This window comes from Toxotes jaculatrix, chromosome 13 (genome assembly GCF_017976425.1).
Source record: "Toxotes jaculatrix isolate fToxJac2 chromosome 13, fToxJac2.pri, whole genome shotgun sequence".
Classification (NCBI taxonomy): Eukaryota; Metazoa; Chordata; class Actinopteri; family Toxotidae; genus Toxotes; species Toxotes jaculatrix.
The window spans coordinates 4831252-4847234 of NC_054406.1; the positions used below are offsets into that span (position 1 = coordinate 4831252).

The 15983-nt window shown below is 42.9% G+C and overlaps 1 protein-coding gene across 5 annotated transcripts in view; it reads left to right on the forward strand.

Moving 5' to 3' along the window:
- Window positions 1-245: 245 nt before the first annotated feature.
- Window positions 246-15983, forward strand: part of nedd9 (neural precursor cell expressed, developmentally down-regulated 9) — a 29199-nt gene continuing 13461 nt past the window's right edge. Inside the window, exons 1-2 of one of the 5 annotated variants that reach the window (XM_041053634.1) lie at window positions 246-351; window positions 14965-15366. In XM_041053634.1, the coding sequence (XP_040909568.1) occupies window positions 14971-15366 (396 nt within the window). In that variant the 5' untranslated portion in view covers window positions 246-351; window positions 14965-14970. Of the gene's footprint in view, window positions 352-2148; window positions 2384-6826; window positions 7014-13435; window positions 13593-14964; window positions 15367-15983 lie in introns of those variants that run through there. The other 4 variants (XM_041053630.1, XM_041053633.1, XM_041053632.1 and 1 more) reach the window with 4 other exon arrangements.

The window sequence follows — 15983 nt, forward strand, 5'->3', positions numbered from 1 at the left end:
GAAGAAATATTGACAGTAACTTTAAACAGAGGCTCTGGTCCCGACTGACCTCTCGGGACCACCCTGGACCTGTGCAGAAATTACATTAATAAGGCCTGATGTGACATGTGAGATGAGATGTCAGATTTTAGTTCTGAGATCAGAGTGCGATAATTATAACTCTGCGGAGACGAGCTGTGCGCATCAAAGGTGTGAGCAGGGTGATGCAGAGAGAGGAAGACTTTCCTGCCAGTGTGTTGGCTTATCAGAGATGAGCCTGGGTGTTTTCTTGTCACCTCTGTGTTAGATACTTAACTGAGTGTGCGGAGGTGACACCTCAGCTATCATCTGTGCTGTCTTCACTCAGTCAGGGTGAGTACTAAACATTACCTTTATCTTTAATCTGTAATGTTTTTAAGATGTGTTGTTAAGTGTTAGGAGTTTTTTTTTATAAATGGTTTGCTTTCTTGGGGAAGAGCCACTCGTCATTTTCAAAAATCAAACAGAGAAGTAACACGTTTAACTTATCTTTATGTTGGCAAACATGAAATGCCAACATATGTGCTGCAGCACGTCTATGTTTTCAAAAACAAACAAACCTCTTCCTTCCTGAGTATGCAGTAGGAGAAAGTAACAATATACTGCCTACAGTGCCTGAGTGCCTATGGACAACAGTTTTACATGATGTGTGAGTTTTACAAACCAACTTTTAAAGCAGGATTTGTCACATCTCTGTGTTTTACAGTGTAAATTCAATCTCTATAGACTTTGAAAAGACAAAGCTGCCATGAGAAACATGACAGGAAGAGGTGGAGACACACCTTTTTCCTTATTACCTGCATCCTTTCACCCAGTATGCCTAAACCTGATTTCACTAGAGAGCAAATCCTGCTGAATAACGTGCCATTCGTGCAAACTAAAGCTGTGGTTACTGTTGTGTAAGTTTACGTTTGTGTCACCTGATATGTGCAAAACAAGTGTTCAGGACAGGTTTCACCTCTGAGAAAAAGATCCCCATTTTTATTTGATTTATTTATTTATTCATAGAAGGAGCAGGATGACGTTGTTAGAAGGTTTGTGAAAAAGCTGTGTTAGTGTACACTGCCATTTTCTTCTGAACCGACAGAACCATTTCCGTGCAGAAGAAAATGCTATGTAATCACACTTCCTTCACCCTCGAGGTTACTCCATTTCTCAGAAAAACAATCGGCACTTTTTTTTCTCCATCACATAAAGCAAGAAGAACTTCCTGATACATATTCAGCGAAACTGTATTAAGAAAAGAAATAGTGTAGCTAAAGTATCTGGCAGTCCCAGTAAATCCAACATTTTTGTGATATAACAATCTGCACATGATAACAACAATAAAACTGGTCTGGGGGACCAATGTGATTGAAGAAACAACAACAAAAAAAAAAACTAATTGTGTAAACTAATGAAATAAACTCCTGCTTGTAAAGTTTTTTAAATAGTGAGTGGTTGAATTAAACCTAAGAAGCATTTTAAGGAATATATCTTTGACTAATGAAGCACAAACCAAACCCTGTTGGAAGTGGTTGCATGAATTCATCCAGTAAAATCTGGAGCAGCATCTTACTGCATCCATGATACAAAACCTCACTCCACTGTGAACTAGTGGTCAGCTAGTAGAGCAATATCATCGCAGGAAGTGAAGGTTGAACTTCAGCCAGCAAAACCGTTTTGTTTAAAATTTCTTTAAAATCTTAACTTTGTTTTTTGTTTAAAACCTTTAAAATGTGAAACAGGATCTGTGGGAGCAACATTAAATATGACTGAGAATCATGGCCGTGATTATGTACAATACTTTAATTGGTTCTGAGTTTCTTTCCAGCCATTTAGTGTCTCTTTGTGGTCATTTTAAACCTCTTTCAGACACATTTTGCACTTTGGGCCCTGGGCAGTTTCAAAATCAATAAATATTAACGTTCATGTTTCACTATTAGATTTTTTTTTTTGCCTCCACTGAATCACTGTTGAAAGAAAACAGCTTTATTTTATCACATCTTATCACATTTAGCCTACTGTTGTATTGTGACAATGACGTCACTTTGCAGGAAAGAAGGGGGCGGGTGAATGGGGGGACGGGGGCGGAGACAGAGTGTTCCTTTACACCAATCAGCGACTGCGTATGCAAATGAACCGCGGTCGGTCAATGTGGTGAGCAGCGATCCGATGTGGAGGAGTAGAAATCAGCGGTCCGGTCCCAGAGTGATTCCTGCCTTGCGTGTTTCTCCGTCTGCGGAGCTCTGGATGGCCGGTTAACCGCACAGAAAAACACCCCAGTCCCCCGGTTCCTCGGATGTGTCGCTCTTTGGTGCGATAAAGCGGATATTTCTCACTTTTTCCCGGAGTCACAGAGAAGAGCAGCAAGATGAAATACAAAGTAAGTGAAGCGGCTCAGGTTGGATCTCTAGTCTCCGTCTCTGGGGTCATAATGTTTTGCTGGAAAGATGACAGACACGTCGATGTGGCTGCTGTGCTTTGGAAACTTTTTTCCACTGTTTTTTTGTGGCGTTGATGAACTTCTTTAAATGAATGCATCCGGGTTTGTTTTAAATATGAACTTGTTTAAAAAAAAAAAAAAAGGAAGGAGGAAACTGCACTGATCAGAGGGGATAGAAGAGGATGCTGACGCTTTCCAGTTGATGTATGTGTGAATGTGGGTTTGAGCGAGCCTATCATCTCTATGTGTAGGATGCATTAAATGCCATCACAGGGGCGTAAATAGAGTAAAAATGCTACCAAAACCCTGCCCCTGTGCTCCCCCCACCCCCTTAAAAGAAGCAGAAAGAGGAACAGGCGTGGAAAAATACACATGCTGTTTCTAATGTTCCTTTCATCTTAGGCTGCAGCTAAGGGTTATTTTTTATTGTTGTTTTTTATTATTTCTTAGAATAGTCAAGTAATTGTTTTGTCTGATCACTAGTCAAAAGCTATTCAGGTTATTATAACACACACACACAGACACACACACACATACATACATAATAGATGTATTATAAAATCTTCACATCTGAGAAAGTGTTCAAACAATAAATCTGTCATCAAAATAGTTGCCAATCAGTTTTTCTGTTGCTCCACTGATCGATTAATCGACTAGTCTGCTGCAGCTCTGGTTATTTGTAGGTCGCTTCATGTCAGAATTTAACCAAACCAAAACAACTGCATCGTAACAGATCATTTACCATCTCTGCATAAAAAAATACGTGAAACAATTAATAAGCCATCAAAATGATGCTGATTTATTAACCGATTAATCGCTTCAGCTCTGTGCTTAATCTCATTGATGCAACTATGCGGCCCAGCCCAACTAGAAAGGGAAAGTATAAATAGCACATTTAAATTTCCCTAGCATAATCTGCATTGTCACATTTTCCACTTCCAGCTGAGATCATCTGACACTGTCACTTGAAAATGAATCATATCTTCACAGAACCACATTGATTGTCGCCTTGATGGTCTTGATTGAACTTCTAGAGCTCTGAGATCGCTGTTTACCTCAGCACGTAGCCAATCAGCAGCTCTGATATATCCGTCACTGTTTATTTTGGGGTTTATTTTGGGATTGACAGCCCATTTGAGTCACTACAACTTGGTGGCAACTTCATCCCATGTAGAGAAAAGTTTTGAGTTGATGTTGGATGTGACTGAACTTGCTCATTTACCTCTGTGGACCCTGGTTTTGTCAGTGCTTCTCAGCATTTCACAGCAACTGTTTTGGGAACATTTGCCAAGAAAATTTATGCCACAATTACCAAGTTGTCATCATTAGCTTCATTCACTTTGGTCTGAATCGTGCCTCACCATATTAGGGAAGCCAAAACTGTTCCCGCTCATGCAAAGGTTTGCAAAGTGTTTGGATGATTCAGGGGGTTTGAGGGAAGCGGCTTCACTTTTTTTTTTTTTTTTAACTGTCTGTTTTCTGAAGTGTGAAGTTGCTGTTTGTCAGAGTTTTGGCTCAGACTCTGGACTTGACACAGCTCAAGCTGCGAGCTGTGTAATTTGGGTTTCTCCTCCTCAGCGCCCACTGGGCCTGGTGTCACTCTGTGGCAGGGTTTGGTTGTGATCGGAGGGCGTGCACACTGTGTATCTGCGTCATGGCCCTAACTGACTCATTGTCCTGGTACACAGTTCACAGAGCCGGGACAGTCGAGGCTGATGGAGACAGTGTAGGCACGATGCCAGTCAGCGTAGCAGGGATTTTCTGGAAGGAGGCAAATTTGGCTAGATCTCCATGATCACTGCATTCATCCTAAACACGACGATTGATCGGTGGCTGTTAATAAATGTGATCAACACAAGTGTTTCCAGGCTGTTATCTGTGTGTAGGGAGGAGATCTGTACAGTCTACAACCTCTCTGACGCAGAACTGCGTTTACACTCCTTTGTCTTTACCACATTCAGGTGCGATAGGGAGAGCACAGAACACATGCAGCCTGTGCTCTTTGCTTATGATAAACATATCTGCATTATGCAACACCACCAGAGAAAAGGACGGTGGGGGGGGAGAGAGAGAGAAGGTCAAAAATCAGGCAGCGAACAAGGCCTCGTCCCGGTTAGATGGTCACAACTGGGCTGATCAAGTTTCTTGCCACTTACACTTGTTCAGAGCTGTTAAAGTTTGGAGCGTCAGAGTTTACGATGTCCCCTCTGCTTTTTCTCTTGGCCTCGGCCGTGATGAGTTATTCACAGCTATAATAAGCGCTCCTTTCCTCGCACAGTGCTAACGTTTCAGCAGAAGCTTAACGAGGTCGCCCCGGCGGTGGCCGCCACAGTCACATGTCCTGAGGTGAGACGCTGCAGTCGGACCAGACGCTGACCTCCTCCTCACTGACATCAGAGATAGTTTCCAACAGGTGTTCAGGTGTGAAGGAAAGGCTTGTCTTCCATAGGTCACCTAATGCGTATAATCCCCCTGATGGGTCTGCATACAGATGGACCTCTTACAGCGTTAGTGAGGCCCAGGAAATTCTGAGGAGACAGAGCATGACAGATAAAGACAGAAAGAGGGGATTTCTGAGGTGGGTTAAAGGAATAGTTTGACATTTTGATAAACATCCTACTTGTTTTCTGGTAGAGAGTTAGATGAGAAGGTTTGATAAGCAGGGGGAAACAGCCCACCTCTATCCAAACATAACAATCCACCTAATTATACATTTTGTTTGTTTAATCTGTACTAAAACTGAAATGTCAAAAAACTAATTTTCCATTTTTATTGCGTTGTCGGCTTATTAAAGGCTACAGCCAGCGCCAAGCTAGCAGTTTCCCTTTGTTTCCAGTCTTTATGCTAAGCTAGGCTAACATGCCGCTGGCTGAGAATGGTATCAATCTAAACTTTTTTCTTTTAAACTCACAACACAGACAATAGTCTTAATATAGATCCCTTATATTTCTTTTGTTAAAGAATTGTGACTAAAATACGTGTTGAATAAAAACCAGCTGCTCGGTGTTGTCTGGTTGGCAAACTTATATGCCTCAAACCTAATTTGACATTTCTTGGGACTTAGCAGGCAGTATATACACTGATAGGCCAATAATTTCAAACTGTTCCTTGAAAGTGTTGTGACACAACTTTTCGGGGGGAAAAATAACTTTAAAAAAAAAAAAAAAAAAAGCCTCTTACGTAGATTCTCGCCCAGAGACTTCCACAGCCTTTTAAGTCATTCCTTCGTAGCTGACGTAACTGTTGCAGAAATAGCTTCACAACCACAGTGAGGAGTGATTAGGTGAACCCATACTCTGGCCAATATATGTGTGTGTGTGTGTGTGTTTTCCTCAGCGTTTCTTTTTTATGGGTTCAGGTTCCAGGCACTGGTCCAAAAGCAAAGGGAGCTGGAGGAGAGTGGAGCAGACATTGTTCTGAGAGGGAGGAGGAGGAGGTGGAGGATCTCTGATGCTGAAAGGGCTTGCAGAAAATGAAAGAGAGAGGAAGTTGTGGGGGGAACGAGAGGGCAAACAGGGTTGGGTGTATTGTGGGGTTGGGGGGGAGGGGATAGGAGTTGGGAGGTCGAGGAGCGCTCCGTGAGAATGAGAGCAATCCAGGCAGATCGTGCATGGGAAGGTTGTTCAGAAGATGCACATGATTGTTTCAAGGTGCCCCTTTACATTGGTAATGAGTCTGGCAGCGGGGCACACCGGATCCTTTCTTTTCTTTGTTTGTGTGCATGTTTGGTTGTGGCATTGTGCAGAAAGAGACATTTGTATCCTACCGCCGCCCCCTCGAAATAAAGTTTACTCAGAGTTTTACACATTTAAGCAGTGAAATGGCTTTTCCATGGCTCTCTTTCCAATCCACCGACTTTCTATCTTGTAATGTTTTAGACTGAATTCAGCACAGACCCTTTATTATTCCACTGCCCGCTAAAAAGCCACAGCATTACCGTGCTGTGACGTCGAGTAGTTTTAAGTTTTTTTCTGTACATTTTAGTCCCTTTGCCCCCGATGTTGCTCCTGTGCAAGATTTCCAGTGAGCGTGAAGAGCTTCTCCCCCAGCGAGAATGAATAGCGTTCCCCTGCGCTCCCTCCACCCCCCGCTGCGGCCTCGCACCGCGAGCCAGACATTAACATATGAAAAACGGTCAGCGGGGAGACAGACTACATTGTGTGTTCATTTCAGCCAGAGAGAGAAAGAGAGAGAGAGAGAGAGAGAGAGAGAGAGAGACCCAACTCAAACCCAGCGTCAGCAACAATGCATATAATCATTTCCATGTTTGACCTTTGGCGGAAATAATTCTCGCCACCCTCCCACCCGTCCCTCCCTTCAAGGAATGCCAGCTATTTTGCAGGGTCATCTCTGAAGTCGTAGTAGTGAGCCACTGTCAGCCTGGTGTGACCCTCTGAAAATGTGTTTGGAGGACTGTCGGCCAATAAAGCCAAAGGCAGATTACTGCAGAGATGCTTCAGCTGGACCACGATGTGAATAGTTGGAACCACGGCAGCTGTTAGATAATCAGTTGTTTTAGTCATTTTTCCAGCAAAAATGCCAAATATTTTCTGGTTGCAGCTTCTCAAATGTGAGTATTTGCTGCTATTCTTTGTCACATATGATAGTAAACTTAATATCTTAGTACTAAATATCTCTGGCTTATTTTGAAAGTGATTAACTACACTGATTCTATATTTTTGCTTTGTCCACTCTCTTGTTTTTGCTTTCTGTTGCTGATTTTCAAGAGAACAGGTGTGAACTTTGTGGTGCATTCACCTGTCGGTTATTTGTGCAGGTGCAAAGAGTGAGAACAACATTGTGGTTTATTGAGGCTTCTCTTGATGAAGAAATTGGAACCTGATCCTTTTCTGTTTAAGACTTCTGTGTATGATTGTTGGAAGTCAGTGCAAAATAGGCCAAAAATAAAAAGATTAGTTTCTGACTGACCTTTATCTGGCAAGTGTTTTGATTATCGAATCATTTCAGTTACTTTTTTATGCAAGAAAAAAAAAAGCAGTCTGTGGTTTCAACTTCTCAAATGTCAAGATTATTTGTTTTTCTCTGTTTTACTCTGCTGAAAGTTGAAAATCTTCGGGTTTTGGACTTTTTGTCAGAGAAAACAAAACATTTGAATGCATCGCCTCAGTTTCTGGGGAATTTGTCTGGCATTTTTCTGACAATTTATAGAGCAAGTGATTAATCTGTTAATTTATTAAAATAGTCACCAAAGAAAATGATACTGAAAGTACTCATTACTTGCAGCCCTAATCACCTCTTAATTTAGAAATTACAAACTCTAGAAGCAGACTCCATCGTTGTTAGATTGTTTTTTTCAACATTACATTTTTAAAACGGGTGAATCTTTCCTTCTAATAAACAAAAGAGTCTCCTTTTATCCCAGATAGCCTTCATGTTTCAAAGGGAGAAGATGGCAGCCTCAGTTGTTCGTCTTTTGGCGCCTGTGAGATCTTTTCGTAGCGTGAAATCGGGAGGACGTTGGAGTGAATCTCCATCTCATTGGCTATTCCTATATGTAAAACCAATCAATGTGGCCCCGCAGAGATACCATGAAACATATTTCACATCTCGGCTAATGCCCCTCGGAGGGATTAGCTCTCGTCTCTGGGGGTTACCACGATGCACTCATGTACCCTCGCTTGGCATCAGCACCAGGCTTGGAAATAATCCACATCGCTTCTTCTCAGCCAAAACTGAGCGCTTTTTGGCTGGGTCCTGTGAATGCCAGCCATGCTGTTGTGTTTTTTTTGTGCAGTAGATTTTCTTTTTAAGTCGGTGGTCAGCAACTAAAGGAAGCCCACCGAGCGGCGAGGACACATGCCAACACAGGTCTTCAGTTTGAAGGATGGTGTCTCTTCATGCCTCCTCACACTAGTCCAGAATGACTTAGCAGAATATGAGAGGCAACGTTGCACAACACACTTCCCCAGCAGCCCTTCCAGTTCACAGAATTCGATACACTTTTGAGAGAATATCTCCAGTGTGGCTTTCACGTCTAATTATAGGTTGTACTTGGCGTTCAGGACCAGAGCGAGGGAGTCCAAGATGTGAAATGATAAGACTAGGTCGGTCGTAGCCTGGATCTCTTTGGGTTTCTGCAGGAGGCAGGAAATGCTGCAGGCTAAGGAGTGGGAAGGAAACGGAGGAGGGCGTCATGTCAAGTTACCTTGTAGTTTATGTGACAGTAAAGAAATAAAACAACTGTGATGAGTGGTCAGAGTGAGGAGGAGCTGAAGGAGGACAGTCATTTTACCCGAGAAGTCACTCAGATCACTTCCTGTCAGTTAATCCAAAGGTGGCTGACAGCGCCGGAGTTGTGTCCAGCCCACGTTGTATTTCATCATGAGTTTTACAGCTGTAATTGACCAAGGTTGATAAACTTTAGCGCATGTGGTTCAACAAAACCAAAGTCCACAGTCAGAATGATGGGAACACTGAATCTGACAGGAATGAAGTGAATAGGGTTGGACATTTTAATGTGACCATTAAAATGTGGCCATTATTATGTCCTCGAGGCCAAAGTGACGGTAGCAAACCACTTAATTTTGTCTGACCATCAGTTCAAAATCCAAAAATATTCGGTTTTCTATCAAGGAAAAAGAGCAAAGTCTCACAGTTGAGGCATTTGATTAATCGATTAATCTACATTTGCCTCAGCAACCCATCATTAAAAAGAGCTCTTTTGTTTTTTTGGTCGGGGAAAATCCTTTGACTACGACACAGTTTTAGTCACGAACATTCACTGACTAAACAAATATTACATCTCTCAAACTGAGATGTTTTGAGCAGCTGTGGTTTGTCACAGCTTGCATTGTGGTTAGACGCAACACGGCACGTCATATCCTGTTGAAGAGACATTTGCCATGCTGTTGCTGTTTAAGGGTGTGTGCGTGTTTTTTTTTCTTGCAGTGCTGTAGCTCGTGAATCACAAATGAGAGAGGGGAAGGTGGTGGGTGTCATATTTACACTGAGGACACAATAGTCTTTTATACATTGCCACAGAATGAATGGAGCCTTTTCTATCAGTTCAGAGGAGCCTGGTTTGCTGTGTCTTGGTATTTGTGGTTGAAGGAAAAGAAATAAAAGAAATATGTGTAATGAAACAACAATTAGTCACAAAACAAGAACAAACAAGCAACTGAACCCTGCGATCTCTGTTTGACTGTAACTATGAAATAACAACGGATCAAAAGGTGAAAATGAGCTACTGATTGATTTCAGCTAGTTACAACCGTCTCCATGCAGCTGGATCTGTGTCGTAACTAGGTATTGATCTACAACAGCTTATGTAAGTCATGTGAAGCAGCAGTGCATTCCCTGGGTGCTGAGGTTTAAAATGAAAGCTCGAAACTTGTGACATGGACCTTTTTTCCACACGACTTTTTCAGAAACGGAGGAGGTGAAATTTCACCGAGCCTGCTGTGTAATTATGTTAATACACGGCCACCGGCAGGGCTTATGAAGAGGCTGTAATCAGAGGGTCAGCCTTCCTGAAAACTGTCCAAATGAAGAAATTACCATGTACTCTGAGCTCTGAACCGCTTCCCATGAGTCTTTCCTACCCAGAACCCTTCACACGGCCCATTTATTTGAACTGGCTCTCACCCGCAGCAGGCCTCACTCTGAGGAATGACTCGTAAAAGTCATCAGGTCCTCATTACCGTCATTACTATAATTATTTTCTATATTTAGCCATGTGAAATGAGGCCAAATGAGTGTGTATGAACCACCCCGGGACACGTGTTACAGTGGTACGGCCCTAATTTTCACACCGGCCCCGCTGCAGAGGTACTTGGTGATGGTCTCACAGTCGGAGCGTACCACTTTTTTGGGAGCAGGTTGAGTTTGTTTGGGTCGAAAACATCCTTTGAAAACAGGACTGCTCCCGTTGCTATGGGGACGTGGGTTTCTGCCATGTGGTGTGGTTGGGTTTTTGGCCCCAGTGGCAGGGGAATTTGGGTATTTGTGAGCTTGTTTAGCCAAAGCCACCTTCATTATTATTAGATTGATGTGTACCCGAGAGAGGCAGAGCCCAAACCACCCAGAGAGCTCTTACTGAAAGCGAAGGTGGGGTCCATTCAGCGGGCGGTGAAGTTACGTAAGGGCGCGTTTTTTTATTTTTTGGCCTGGTCATCGCCGGCTCTCCACACAAATGAGAAGACGTTTGTACTGTTTGTGTTCAGGCGAGACACTGGTGGAAAAAAATGCCTTGTTGATGTAGAGACGTGTGAGTCATAGAGAGGGGTTTTAAAGTGAGGGGGTGGGGCTCAGACAGCTGGGTCCTCAGGCTGGATGTCGTGCTCCAGGTGCGAATGTGGACAGCTCAGCTTTGCACGATTCTTCGCTTTTCTAATGACAAAAACATAAGAAGCCGTGAGAGATTCTCGAGGACAGATGTTGCCAGGGGCAGTATGAGACCTCGGAGACCCCCAAGGAAAACGTCCATGTGTGTTTGAGAGTTTTATGTCAAACATACAGGTTAAATGACTTCCTGATCTGACCAGTTTATTTTAAAAGTGAGTTGGACAGCCTTATTTCCACAGCTTGGGTCCTGCTAACAAAGTCTCTGCCCCCCTTAGTTTTTAGTATTTGTCTGGAACAAGCAAAAGAAACTGTATGATTCATAACAGAAATACAGCAAAGCGCAAAAGACCTTAAATGTCATCTTGATATAAGACATTGTTTTTCCTGTCTAACTCACTCTAAACACCACATCAAGATTCGAGGTCAGGACCAGAAACGCTTCATATTTACTTTAGGAAGCAGCAGAACGCCTTCCGCCTCGCTGACTTATGACAGATCACTTCCTGGAAGATCGCACTCATGTGTGGGTGATGCAGAAGAGCCCCACCCACCCATGCCTGCCCGCCTGCCTGCCCACTGACAAATGACAAACACATGTGTTTATAGGAGGATCAATGGCAAGTGATGGAGTTGCCGTGTTGTGACTAACCAGTGTTTATGCCGGAGATCTGACGCCCGGTTTAATAGTCAGTTTCACCTGCTCCGATTACAGTGGTGCAGCTGGCTGAAGCAAACAAAAACAAGAGCTGAGTCTTCCCCCTCTGCATCACTTCAAAAAGACCTGCATGTAGCTGTTAGCCATTATAGCTAACAACCTGTTTGTTCAGTATGATTAGAGGTGACGTTTTGCGTTTCGCATGACCGTTCGGATTTGTAATATCAGTCATTATGTTTGAATTCCACTCTGGTTCATCTGTGACTCACACTTTATAGGTCGAGGTGATATAAATTGACATTGTCGAAACGTTCACCCAACCACAAGGTCAGCCCGAATAAAAGCTAAACCGCAGTGAGAACAAGGTGTATGTGTGTGAAAATGTGTCGCTTTTCCTTTTTGGGACCTTTTGTGGTCCCACAGACTCACGACAGATTTTATTTTTTCATAAACTGTTAGGGCAGTTTGCTGCTGCATTTAAATCCTAATATTAACCAGAGCTACAGCGATTAGTCAATTTTCAGAAAACAAGTATTGGCAATTATTTTGATTAATTGATTAATCATTGAATGTTCAAATAATAGTTGTTTGCAGCCTCTCAAATATTAAGATTTTCCACTTATGTTTCACTATTTTCTGACATTTTTGAGACCCCAAACAGCACTTTAGTTTATTACATTATTTGTCAGGGACCATGTACTAAATTCAGTTTAGTTCCAGGTTTAGAGACCAGCATATTTCCATCTGGGCAGGTAGACATCGTAGAAACTTCTTACACATTAAAAATCTAAATTCTCATAAAATTAGGGAGAGTAATGAAAATGATGTACAATGTTAAGTTGTTGGGGGGTTCTGTGTCCCCAGGAACCCAAATAAAAAATTAGAGTAAAGGTACTTTTTGTCCTAAGAGCTAAGATTAGTCTAAAATCTGCACTCGGGCTTGTTGAAATGTTTGTGTGAATCTGTTGCTGAGCTGATGAGCTGTTAGCAGAAACAATCGTCTCAGCGTGGTTTCAGGGGCAGATGCTAGGCCACAGTTTGTTCTGACACCTTTTCTTCCACACGCTCACATCTCTGCATAGCCGGGCTGAAATCACTGGGTCTGCTCGAATGCAAGCAGTTTTCAGTACCTTAATATGTGTTTGAGAACACGCGTTGGTTTGCGCCTGTGTGAACATGTGGTTGGTGAAATGGGCAGCTGGTGGCAGCGATCACTGTAATTAGCAGAGACAAAGGGAGAACACAGAGGAGCATGATCGGCGCTGCTCTCGTGTCTGTGAACACGAGAGCAGGTAACCACAGCATGACAACGAGCCTCGTGCAAAAAACACTCAGACAAACTGGTTTGATTAAAATGTTTTTACCTCATGTCAGACCACTCACTCTTAGTTTCTGTCACAGTACTGTGCAGCTGTGATGACAGGAAACAATTTAAGTAAAATATGAATGAACTTAAAACCATAAAACAGTTGATGAATTGTTTCATCAGATTTCCATCACAGTCTCCCAGAGCCCAAATTACTGGACTGACAGTTTAAAACCCAAATATTTTCAGTTTACTATCATACAAGGCTAAGAAACCAGCAAATACACACATCCCAAATGGTGGGAGCAGTGAATTTTTGTTTTTAAATGTCATGTTGACATTTAATGATGATGATCAAATAGTTTCCGATTAGTTCTCTGATGATGGACTAATCGATTAACTGACTAATGTGTCAGCTCTAATTTAAAAGATATTGATTGGACAGACATCTGTCCTCATATACACAAACACCAGTAATCGACGTTTTGTTTCCTCATGGATGCTTCTGTCAGCCCCGAACGAATAAAACATCCGAGTCCGCTGCCTTTGGGCAACATTAACCTCCGGGGTCGCAATCGAACTTGTTGCAGCTGGTTGGTCGGTTGGTTGGCTGGCGGTGGGGGGTTGTGATTGTGCGACGGGTGTTTCTGGCTAATGGCCGCGACAGTGTACTTGGACAATAGCCAGAGAGGCCAGGCCTCGCAGTGGGAGATAACGGTGTCAGTAGCAGAGAGAGAGTTTCACTCAGGAACTGTCTGAACCAGGCCGGGTAAGAAAGAGGAAGGCCAAGGAAGGTTCAAGAAAGCCTCAAACCAGCGTGGGCTTCCTGATTCCCACACTGAGCTACTGAAGGGTGAGGTGCGTATTACATGGACCAAAAAAAGGTACTAGAAAGATAACTGAAACTGACTGACTTATCCTTTGCAAATCTGGATTTGCATTTCAGTCTTTTGTTTATGTTTATGACACTTCTCAGTCTGTAGAAATATTTCCTTTTGATCCAAATGTGCATGTAGTGTGCTGTCCGATTAGGAATCCAATCCTGTCTTCTGCTCAGCTCATTCCATCTGATTTGAGTGATTTTAATCCAGCTCACTATGCACCAAGATGAGAGTGCACGAAGATTTAAAGGCAGCAGCAGTGAAGGTTAAATCCTGCAGCTTCAAACTTTATCTAGAACATGCTGGATTACCCAGAACATGGGTGACGTGACAATAGATATCCATTTTATTGTTATTACTTAGAAGAAATGTACATCGGTAAAGTATAAAAAACAGAGAGTTCAATTAAGACTTTAAACATTAAAGAAAAACTATAAAATAAAAAGTAGTACAAAAGGCAAATGGATAGATTGTAATAATAAGCAATGTAATCATATAAATGAGGGAGTTAAGCTAATAAATAAAAACAAATGAAAAAATATAAAAAGATAAGGTGCTGATGACGTATACTTAAATTTCCTCTTTAAACATTTCTTATCAGTGTTTAACAGACTCAATGTAACGTCCAAATTCAGTCCCTCTGTAGTTGTCTCTTCATTATAACACTTTTTTTTTTTTTTTAGCCATTTTATTGCAAAACCAGAGGCAATAACTGAACAAACAGAAACTGTGTTAGTTTTTTTTTTCAGGCTCATCAGACTGAGTAGTGATTCTGTGTATGAAACAAAGACAAGCTGGGATAACTGAACAAAAACCGCACCTCTCCTACAGCACCTAGTGTTAAGGTTCTCTTACACGAGGCGCTTACAGGACTGCTGATGTGCTGGGCAGCTCCCAGGAGTTAAAGTGCGAGCATCAAGCTGCTGAAAAGGAGCATTCATGCTCAGTTAACTCCTTCCCTGGATGAATAAAGGCTAAAGGGAAAAGACTGAGGCAATTAGTCTTAAATGCCTCTCTCAGACACAGAAGTGGCACACTCTGGGGCTTTTTCTATCTCCAGAATCTGTGGTTTTGAGTCATTATCCCTCAGCCCTCACTAGCCCTTTAGATAACTGTGCCCCGGAGCAGGGCGCAAGCTGAGAAAATCCCATCAAGTTCAGATTTGGTTTGAAAGACATCTGGTGTGGAGCCGCAGGCTAATGGCAATCCTGCACTGTGATTTGAAGAACAGAAAAAGTTCACCAGCGTTAAAAGCATGGTAAATGGTGTTTTAAAGGAATAGTTGGCATTATGGGAAATATTTGTATTTTATTGTGATTGATAAGAACATTGATACCTAAGATGTCCTAAGAACATGTTCTCTTTCTTCCCACAGAACCTGATGGCCAAAGCATTGTACGACAACGTGCCGGAGTCCCCCGAGGAGCTGGCCTTCCGTAAAGGGGACATCCTGACCGTGATTGAGCAGAACACGGGCGGCCTCGAGGGCTGGTGGCTCTGCTCCCTGCATGGCCGCCAAGGCATCGCCCCTGGCAACCGCCTGAAACTGCTGATCGGACCAATGTTCGACGCTCAGTCGCCCGCTGCCGCCGGCGTTGCCCAGTCTCCTCCTCAGAGCTATCAGCAGAAGGCTGGCTCGGGGTCTCAGGGGCTCTACCAGGTGCCCCCATCCCTCCAGAGTCCGCAACAGCAGAGCATCTACCAGGTTCCTCCTGGACAGGATGTGTACCAAGTCCCACCGAGGAGTACTCTCGCAGCAGAAAACACACCGAGCAAGGTGAGAAACAGGGAAGAGGGAGGACAGTTTACATTCCCCTGAGGAGCACAGCTAATGACTATTTTCATTATCGGTGAATCATTTTCTGATTACTCCACGGAGAGCCAACACGGTGCAGGCTTTCATCACAATCAAAGGCTCCACCAGCTGATTTCACTGATTCCTTAAGCGCGTCAGTGAAACCACCTGCTGAGGTGACTGGCTGGAAGGAACACCTGTGGACTGTTGACTCTCTATGGCCCAAGATTCCCCATCTCTTCTTTAGTCAATTAAAAATGAAAAAATAATAATAAAAAACCAAGAGCCTGGTGAATCAGTATGAGCAAACCTCACAGAAAAAAAGTGGCAGAAGGATTTAAAAAATGAAAATGTTCTCGCAGGAGGCCCCAACTCTCATTACCACTGATCTACACAAGTAATATTCTTTAGATACCGTGGGAGAGAATAGCAAAATAGAGGGGCAGAAAATAAGGGAATGAAGTGGGTTTATAGAGAGACAGAAAATGGAGACTGGCTCATTCCCTTACCCCTGGAAACAGTTCTCAGGATCAGAGAGGATTTAAAACTTGACATCAGCTCTGGTGGGTGTGTCCTGTGCTGGTAGGAGTATGGGTATT